The sequence below is a fragment of the Erithacus rubecula genome, assembly GCF_903797595.1.
Source record: "Erithacus rubecula genome assembly, chromosome: 27".
Taxonomy (NCBI): domain Eukaryota; kingdom Metazoa; phylum Chordata; class Aves; order Passeriformes; family Muscicapidae; genus Erithacus; species Erithacus rubecula.
In genome coordinates, this window is record NC_136679.1 from 2,004,927 (window position 1) to 2,014,683 (window position 9,757).

At 45.5% G+C, this 9,757-nt stretch overlaps 1 protein-coding gene across 1 annotated transcript; it reads right to left on the minus strand.

Moving 5' to 3' along the window:
* Nucleotides 1-1,013: 1,013 nt before the first annotated feature.
* Nucleotides 1,014-5,817, minus strand: LOC306813041 (keratin, type I cytoskeletal 19-like). Its single transcript, XM_079328056.1, has 8 exons — nucleotides 5,183-5,817; nucleotides 4,616-4,698; nucleotides 3,632-3,788; nucleotides 3,221-3,382; nucleotides 2,975-3,100; nucleotides 2,634-2,854; nucleotides 1,816-1,841; nucleotides 1,014-1,315 (listed from the first exon to the last, which is right to left on the minus strand). Exons 1-8 carry the CDS (start codon nucleotides 5,744-5,746, stop codon nucleotides 1,242-1,244), a joined length of 1,413 nt encoding a protein of 470 aa, XP_079184182.1. The 5' UTR covers nucleotides 5,747-5,817; the 3' UTR covers nucleotides 1,014-1,241.
* Between the last annotated feature and the right edge of the window lie 3,940 nt (nucleotides 5,818-9,757).

A 9,757-nucleotide genomic window follows, 5' to 3' on the forward strand; every position in this document is an offset into this window, starting at 1 on the left:
GCTGTAGGAATTCCCTCTCTTGCTGTTTCAGTGATACAAGCAACAGCCACCTAGGTTTTGGATCAGGAAAAAAAATCATTTATACCATTTGGTTTTCCTTTCTACTGGAATGTGATGTTGCTTTGCTGCAGTTTCCAGAACCTCTAAGAATTCCTCCCAGTGGGAATACAAGCAGGATTAGCATTTCTCACCAGCAGCACCAAAGATCTGATGGTCAAACTGGTGATGCCAGAAGTGTATTTCTTTTTCTTAAATGTCAGAAAATAGAAGACACAAAAATATCATCTCTAAGGAGCTTGGAAGGAAAAGAAAATATGTAATTCTAGAAATGATATAATTTTTGCAGATACTATTGTTTGAATTGAATGTCCAGTGATGGGGCTAAGGCTTTTCCAGACACATTATGTGAGCAAAGTACAGCTCTTAGGTAACTGCTTTGTGCTTCTGGGGTTCTCCAGGCTCTTCAAGGTTTATCAGCATCCCTTCAGTTCCTCTGGTGGGGGATTTGTAGCTGGGAGAAAGTGCTGTGGCTAAAACAGCAGGCTGGGGATGTTCTTCCTGATGGATGAAAACCAAAACAGTTGCAGCAAACTCTGACCAATTTGTTTCACCTGGACTGTGCCTGCTGTTTTCTTAGGAGCTGAGGGAATTTGCCTTGGTGCTGCTGGCAGTGCAGGAACACAAATATATGTATTTTTTCAGAGATGTATTTTATTTGTGCATGAATTGCAGCTGTGTTGTGTCCTTGGAATTGAGAACAAAGATCTTAAGGATTTTTTATGTTCTCTCTTTTAAACTGATACCAGCTCCAGATGGCTGGCAGAATCTAGAGGCACTTTAAAAACAATAATAAGGACAGTGATGAATGGACAGTTAAAGTTACTGTTGTTATTGCTGTTGTTATTCCCAGAGTATCCCCGATGGGGTTCCAGCAGCCCATCTGGGAGGGCCTGTGGGCTGTGTGTGGCAGTGCCACAATGGCCCCAAAAAACCACCAATAGACTGGATTTATTTGCAGAAGCAGAACAGAAACTTTATTGTTAGGACACAATAGAGCACCAGCAGAAAACAGGCTTGGCATCTCTGCCCCAGCCAGCCAATGCTCATGTACAAAATCAGAGCAAATCTAAGGAAAGGCATTCTTGGATACATTCTTTTGATTTGGGGAAGTGAAAGACTCTTTCTCTCAGCATTAGCCAGTGTGGAGGCTGCACTGGTCCATGGGGGGATTCAGTATTTCTTTATGGGAATCTTCTGTCACGGGTAGAACTGGATTTTCCATCATCTTCTGCGCCAGAACGACCTCTTGCAAATGCTGTTGTAGGGGGAATAAAAATAATTAAATAGGGAACAGAAAAACAATAAGGCCCTGCCAAGACCCTGAGGAGTTGAATGATGAGGTTGTGTTTGTTTGTTTCCTCACAAGATATTTAACATATCAAAGGCAGAACTGCCTTTACATCTTATCCACTTTCCCTCCTGGTCCTCATCCAGAATACCTTAGGAGTGCACATCAGATATGGATTTGGAAGTATCTTGTATGTTATGTGAATCAGCAGAGGAACTTAGGAATCTTTGGAAATTTGGGTATTTTAGAATCCCATGAGCTGTTCATGCAATAATTTTGGCAATCTATTGGTTTCAAAAATGCACATAAAATGAAGTGTTATATTTTTGTCTCCACATGATACAGAGTATGCTCATTGTGGGGAGAATGGAATTGTGATAGTAAGAAGAAATCCAAGGCTAAAAGGTTTATTTAATCCTATTTTGTCTGTTCATTTCAGCCCCTCATTAAATAAAAATATTTCTTACCATCCTTGGGGTTCAGTCCTGTCAACCTGTAGAAAAGAAAAATTTGATTAATGACCATTCCTGACCCTGTCCCCTGAAACCATTGACCCATTTAGGAATTTGTGTGGGTTTCACACGGCTGCTCTCAATGGCTGAGGTGTGCTGTCACTAGAGGTGGTGTTAAGATGCTTTCAGCTTTGAAATCCACCCCTGTGTACTTGAGAGGGAATGGGAACAGTGCTCAGACCAGTTCCTTGTCCTGAGGTGTCTCCTTATACTGCTCCTCTCCTGAGAATGCCTCCTCTAGAAACTATATAAGGAGCTGATTCCTTTTCAGATAGCAGAAGGAATTCCATGTATACATCAGATATGAGAAATGGGCATGATAATGTAGATTTTGCTAAAGTAAGCTGGAGTCTGTTCCAGGCTCTTCTAGCTGGGGTACTGGTGTGTGAGGATGAGTATTTTCACCTCTGTGCACAAATAGAGAAAACCAGGAGCTAATGAAATACTGGGAACAGGTTTTTGTAGGCTGTCTCAGGCTGAAGGCTCTAATTCCAGTGCAACCAGGGGATTAAGTGAGACATATATATGGGACCTGGTGCCTTTTGTAATTCATCATGTCAAAACGGTGGCATTTATCTTTTGAAATCCTCCATGCCACCGATGTACAGATTTAGCGTGAGCTCTGACAGCAGCGGGGCCTTTTCTTTGCCAGAGCTGCAGAGGCTGCGTGTGCCGGAGCGTGGCCGGAGCCAGCCCGGCACCGCCGCTGCCGCTGCACTGAGCGTGCCGTGACCCTGATCTGCTCATCAGATAACGCTGACAGGGTGACGTACTGCGAGTCCTGCCCCTCCAGCAGCTGCCGGTACGTGGCGATCTCCTGCTCCAGGCGGCTCTTGATGTCCATGAGCATTTTGTACTCCTGGTTCTGGCGCTCCATGTCGCAGCGCAGCTCGCCCAGCTGCTCCTCCACGCTGGTGATGAGCGCCTGGATCTGAGCCAGCTGAGCGCAGTATCGGCCTTCGGTGTCCCTCAGGTTGGCCTCCAGCCCAGCTTTCTAAAGAGCGGGAATGTCAGAACAGGTTAGAATGAAGTTTGTCCCACGGAGGGGGAGTGGAGGAGAGGAAGGGGACAGGGTGGGGCAATGCCTTGGGGTGTGTTGGGGGCAGTTCTGTACCATGCTGAGCTGCGACTGGAGCTCGATCTCCAGCCCCTGCAGGGTGCGGCGCAGTTCCGTGATCTCGGACTTGCTGCTCTGTATCTGCAGGGTGTGGGTGGCAACTTCACGGTTCAGCTCATCAGTCTGAAAGGAAAAACAACTGTTAAGTCACATACAAATGTATAAAAAATCAATCATTTTGAGAAAGGGAGGTAGGGAGCTGCCAGGGTGGTAATGCTATGCTGTTCATTGGTGTGACTGTACCTGGGTGAAGAACCAGGCCTCAGCATCCTTACGGTTCTTCTCAGCCAGAGCTTCATACTGTTCCCTCATCTCAGCGAGAACTCTGGTCAGGTCGATGCCAGGAGCCGCATCCATTTCCACATTGACGGTTCCACTCAGCTGGTTGGAGTACTCTTTCATTTCCTGCATGGGCAGAAGGCAGAGGACACAGAAAGATCAGTGCACCACCTCAGTAGACACTCCCTGTGCTATGAAGTACCACAGATGGATCACACATCAAACATTTATCACATTTTCTCTCTCGTTGCACCAGCTTCCCTATTCTCTGTGTGCTCACACAGGACACATGTACTGACATGTAACTTTCATGTTTCATTTACAAGAGATAATTCCAAAGGGGAGTGTTCCTCCCTGCACTGTCAGGACTCTCACCTCTTCATGGTTCTTCTTCATGTAAGCCAGCTCCTCTTTCAGTGTCTCAATCTGCATCTCCAGGTCGGCTCTGGACAGGGTCAGCTCGTCCAGGACCCGGCGCAGCCCGTTGATGTCGGACTCGACGCTCTGGCGCAGGAACAGCTCGTTCTCATACCTGCAGTTCAGAAAAGAAACAAGCACTGGAACATGTCCGAGTTTGTATTTGATACAGCTATAAAATGATCACATACAGGAGGAACAGTGGACTGGAGATGAAAATGTACAGATTTAGAAGTGTAAAAGCAATAAAGATGTTTTTTTCTAATATCCAGCTACGGCATAAGGAAGCACAGACAATGCTGTATGATTTTGTTCCTGAGGAGAACGTGACATTTCACCTTGCAGAACCTAGTAGTGATTATCAGCATCAACAGAAACACTGTCACACAGGACAGGGGTTTTGCAGTGTCCTCCCAGATTTGGTGTGTAGGAAAGCACAGGGCTGCCTGGGACATAGAAGGGAAAACAGAAACCTGCAGGTGCATTGCTGCAGGGAAGGCAGCTGCACATAGACCTTTATCATCTGATGTATTTATCATGTATTTATCATCTGATGTACTGCTGAGCCTGGGAGCTGGAAAAGCCTCATCTTACTCTAAATTTCAGACTCCAGCAGAGAACTGCTGCAGCTCCACAGCAATCTCTTCCTGCCAATCAGTTCCTTCTAAGTGAAAATTCCACCTATTCCTGCCTTCTTTCCCCTATGATTCAGGCTAGTAATAATATTTAAGTATCACAAAAAAATGAAGACATGGGCTATAACTGATCATGCAAACAGCTCAGTGAATCTGACTGTTCTGTCAGGTTTCTTCTCTGAATTGGTCCTTCATCAATGGATTCTGCTTGCCAGGGTGTTTTTCATCTGAAGTTAGTAAAGAAAAAACTGTTTTGAGAGAGTGAAGAAAAGCAGAGTGAAGACAGATGTGCTCCAGGTGAACTTACTTCAGCCTGAAGTCATCAGCAGCCAGCCTGGCATTGTCAATCTCCAGAATGACCCGGGAATTGTCAATGGTAGCAGCAAGGATCTGGAAATTGAGAAACACAGAGAAAGGGTCCCATGAATAATGGTAAAACATTCCATGATCAAACCAGAGGTCTGTGATACTCTGTGCAACACAGATTAGAACCATAACAGGGAAATGTGTTTGTACAACACCTGGTCTTATCTGTAGCCAGGAGAATTATCTTTCCAGCCTTTGAGGCCTGCCTGTCACATTCTTTACTATTTGATTCCTGAATAAATATATTGACAATTCTAAACACATTTTGCTAGCTTTTACTGCAATCATTTTAATTTCAACAAACATCACATTGTCAGGATAAGATATTTGGTGTCTAAATTGAGAAGAGGCTATTCTTTCTCCTAGAATGCTCAGGACCTCAATGTATTCAGGAGGAGGAATTCACTACTTTTTTTTGTAATCATTCAATCTTATTTTAAAGACATGGAACATGCAGTTCCATAATTGTCTTGCCTTCTTACAACTCCTCTACACACGAATGTCATACCTTGTCTCGGAGATCTTCAATTATCTTGTAGTAGTTGCTGTAGTCACGGGCGGGGCTGGTGGGAGCTTGTTTCTGGTACCAGTCTCGGATTTTCACTTCTAGATCTGAATTGGCCTCTTCCAGGGCTCGCACCTTGTCCAGGTACGAAGCCAGCCGGTCGTTCAGGTTCTGCATGGTTATCTTCTCATTGCCAGAGAGGAGCCCATCGCCTCCACCAAAGCCACCAGCCAGGTCAAACCCTCCACCGAAGCAAGCGCCGCCTCCAAAGCCAGAGCCCCCTCCAAAGCCAGAGCCCCCTCCAAAGCCAGAGCCCCCTCCAAAGCCACAGGCTGCTCCCCCTCCAAAGGCTCCTCCATAGCCTCCTCCAAAGCCACAGCCTCCTCCTGCAGAGGAGACGTACCTGGCCGAGGAGACGGAGACGCCGCGGCCGCCGGAGCCGCCGTGGATGCTCGGGGCGCGGCAGGAGCCGCCGGCGCGCACCGAGGACAGGCGGGAGCTGCTGCCCCCAGCGCCCCCAAAGCCGCCCCCGTAGGTGGAGGAAGAGCTCATGTAGGAAGTGGCCATGGCTGAGGCACGAGAAGGAGCAAAGGTCAGTTAGGCAGCTTGGCAAGAGAAGACAGCTGTGCCTTGGCTACCCTGGTGCTTCTTTTATATCCTCATGATGGGGTGTTGGGAGAGAAACCCCACTGCAGCCCTCCCTCCAAAATTTCTCCTCCCTCAAGGTGAGGCCAACTATGATGACATTCCTGACAAGTAGTGCTGGCAGCACATCGCAGGGGCTTGGGCTTGGGGTTTCTTTTTTTAATTAAACAAAAGGCATGAATCAGATGTTATTTCTTCAGGCTATAGTTCTAAAACTTGGAGTTTACTTCTCTGACATTCAAGAATGGAAAAACAAAGTGAGTGCAGCCCCACCCACTTGCCTATTTGCAATGCTTACCATGGCTACCTTCAGAAAACCAACTTTTTCTAAAAATGAGGCTTAAGTAAAATTATCCATTCATTGAAAAATGTACAATCATCTCTTCATCTCACCGTTATTCCTTCTTTTTAATCTGTGTTTTTCCCTTTAAAATTTTGGAATTGAAGTAGATATTTCTTATTCTCGGTCTTTTCTTGGAACTAATATTTAGATTTTGTAGTCTGAATTTTTAGTACAAGAAACATCTAGTCATGGCATTGTGTGAGGAACAAGCAGCATCCATCACTGGGCAAGGGAGCGTGGAAACAGTAAATTCATTAATCGTTGTGAAATAGTCCAGAAAGGCAATACAGATTGAAACAGCTCAGTTAAAAGAGTAAGTGTGGGAGGACTAAAATCCTGTTACTTTGAAAAATGTAAAGAGAATGGGTTTAAGATAACACAGTTCTGATAGCAATACGTGTGTTTAATGCCAATGTGCACCAGGAAATGGAGTAGTATTTGAAGATAACTCTTGTGAAACACTCAGAGGAGTCACCTTAATCCTTAATTTAAAGCAGGAGTCTGAAACAGAAATACATTACAGAGGTAATAAATTGCCAGTGAAATTGAGGAATTCAGCCCTGCCTGCCCTGCACAGAGCTGTGTGAGAGCAGAGCTGCCCTGCTGGCTGGGTGCAGAGTGCCCTTTGCAACACAGGGACCTCAAATAAAGCTTAGAGAAGAAAACTGATGTGTTTGCTAAAAGCGTCATAAGAAGATGCTCTGTGTTTTCAGCTCAGTCTTTGACAGTACAGAAACTGAGCTTAGAGCTCAGGGTGGGGATTGGAATAAACCAAGGAGGTTTCTGATATTTCCAGCTGAGCTGTTAATGCAGGAGCAGGGAGTGCACAGCATTTTCACTGGGAGATGTGCACTTGGGAGGGAAGAAGAGGCAGAGTCCAGCAGGGATGTGCCCTGCCAGGCTGAGCCACTGACCCCGGGCTGAGCAGAGCACAGGGTGGGTGTTCACTGCTCTGGAAACATGTTCCAAACTGAGCCTGGCCCTTTGCCACAGGGCAGATTAATGCTTTGTGTACCTTGCCAGATCTCTGTGTCTCCAAGGGTTGGTGGCTCAGGAAACAAGTTCAGACAAGCCCTTCTGAAGATAAAAAATTGTCAAATTGTCTTAAAGACCCCAGTAATGTGAATGCCTTGAAGTGTGTGCACTGCCAGGGGCTGTTCAACTGAGAGAACCCACAATAAGCAAATCACACTCCATTAAAAAAACCCTGCAACAAAACACCACAGAATTTAGTAGGAAACTTTGGGGAGTTTTCATGGAGTCTTCTTTCACTCAGGTGTGATAACTCCTTTGGAAGGTCAGTGGTGAAACACACTTTGCTGCTTTCTAACATGTCCCAAGGCATCACTCTGGATCAGTGTCAGATGAACACTTAAACAACCAGCTAGATAAAAGCTGTTTTTTTCTGCTGAATGTTTGGAAACAAAATACATCAAGCAGATCATGCGCCATAACATAATTTAGGCAATGATTTCTACAGTATTTTCTCCTTACAGGCTCTACAAGGAAATAGAAGCCTATCACCTGTTGAAAAAAAAAATAAAAAAATAAGGCTCTTTCAAGCTTATGCCTTTATTCTGTTCTCACTACCTTTGCTCAGAAATTCCTTATTCAATGTCTTGACACACAGACTTGTCCTTTGCACAGTCTCAGCTTTGTACCTGTGGTACCTGAACTCCTTGGCTGTCATCTTCCACAGAGCTTTCCTGGAAGACATTCCCTGACATGCCTGTGCTGCACCAACTCTTTTGTTACCTCTGCTGTGGGATTAATGGAGCTGACACACTCCAGCCCCTCCTCTCAGGACAGCAAGTTCCAGTCAAGCAGCAGCTTGTTTGTCATCTCAGTGATCACTCTATGAGTGATAAAACCATCATTCAGAGGAGACACGACATACCTTTAGAAAATACATTTTTTTCCCGAACCAGACTCTAAAATTATAGTGTGAGTGATTTATATCAAACATTTCACCAGAAATCCTTCATTGCCTTAAAGATACAGGACAAAATCAATAAAATTGTAAAATAAAATAAAAACTAAGCTATAAAAAATAGAATTCAGAGTTTTTATAGCTTGCATTTTTGAAGCATAAGAATTTCTTGTCAGATTTGCACATTTGCAACTGGACAATACCAGAAATGTGCAACAGTGGGCTCCCACCCTGACTGATTTTGTCACAAGAAATTGCTCTCAGGGCATGGGATTTGTTAAGATTAAAAAACAAACCTGGAGCTGTTTGTTCTTTCATGTAGGGAGGTTTCCAGGTCTGGATGTTGTGGGGAATAAGTTTGGTACAAAGAATGTGTTAATGTGTCTGCACTCAGCAACTGCCTGTACTGAATACGTGAGATCTTCTCCTGGCTCCTCCAGAAGTGAACCCCACAGAAATGGGTGAGCTCCTGAAGGATCCCCTGCACCCCCTGTGCCTCTTGGGCCCCTGTTCCCTTTGATTCTGCCCATCTTTCCCCCTCTTCTCCCCATCTTATCCCTTTCTCTGTGTCTTACTTTTTTTGGCTGTTGTTCTCTCCTGTCACAGTTTTCCCCTGTCAAAGTGAAGCCACTGCTTAATGCCACCATGCTTCATTCCAGAGGCTGAGCTGGGATTGGCACTGTCAGAAGTGACAGCTGATGCTGAAAGGTCACCTGAGTCACTGCTGAACCAAACCCTACACCAGCACCTTTGGATTGGAGAGGATTGCCCCACCTTGAGAGAGGAGGTCCAGAGCCTTTGGGTGCTCCAAGCATGCAAACACTCCATTAATCTGTTGTGAACATCTAGTTGTGAACAAGGGAACATGGACATTCCCAGGGCCAAGGAGAGAAGGGCTGAAGGATTTTATGATGTCTCCCTGAAATACAGACTGCAAACTGATCCATTCTGGGGGAGGGAAGTGTTGGGGTACTTTCAGTCTGGGTATATCCCTGTTTTCATTCCCTTCAGCTGTGGGGCAAACTGTGCCTCTGGTAACAGCAGGAGCTGGGAAGGTGCTGGTTGGGCTGGAGCCTTGGTTTGCTTTTAGCACAGCCCCTGAAAAGTTTCCTTGGCTGTCAGTTTGGGGAGAGATGGTAGGAAATAAAATCAGTGATTTCTGGGTGTTGGAACTAAAAGTTATTCCACTTGGAATTTCAGCTGGGATAATTATCCTTGCAATGGCATCAGAGGCTGAGGGGCTGAAATTGCTGCTAAAGTTTTGCAAGCTCAGTGTGAATGGGGAATGGAAATGAAAAATTCTCCCGACTGTGGCTCACCCTGTGGGCTCCTGCAGGAATTATCTATGAACCAGCATTTTACTTTGTATTTTACCCTATGAAATATCTCTCCAGAACCACTTCCCATCCCACTGCCTCTGCTCTGCAGAGTGCACAGCACTGAAGTGAGAAATCCAGGTCACTCCTGTGTTCCCCACCAAGGGCTGGGTTTGCTGCTGCCTCTGTTCCAAACTCCTGCCAGCAAGAGGAGTCAGCAAGAATCAGAATAGAGCCCAAACTCCCCACACTGTGAGCACTCTCAGGGAGGCTGGCTGGTTAATTCCTGCCTGAGTAAAGCCAAACTTCAGTGAAATACCACAACAATTCCAAAGAAGCAAAGA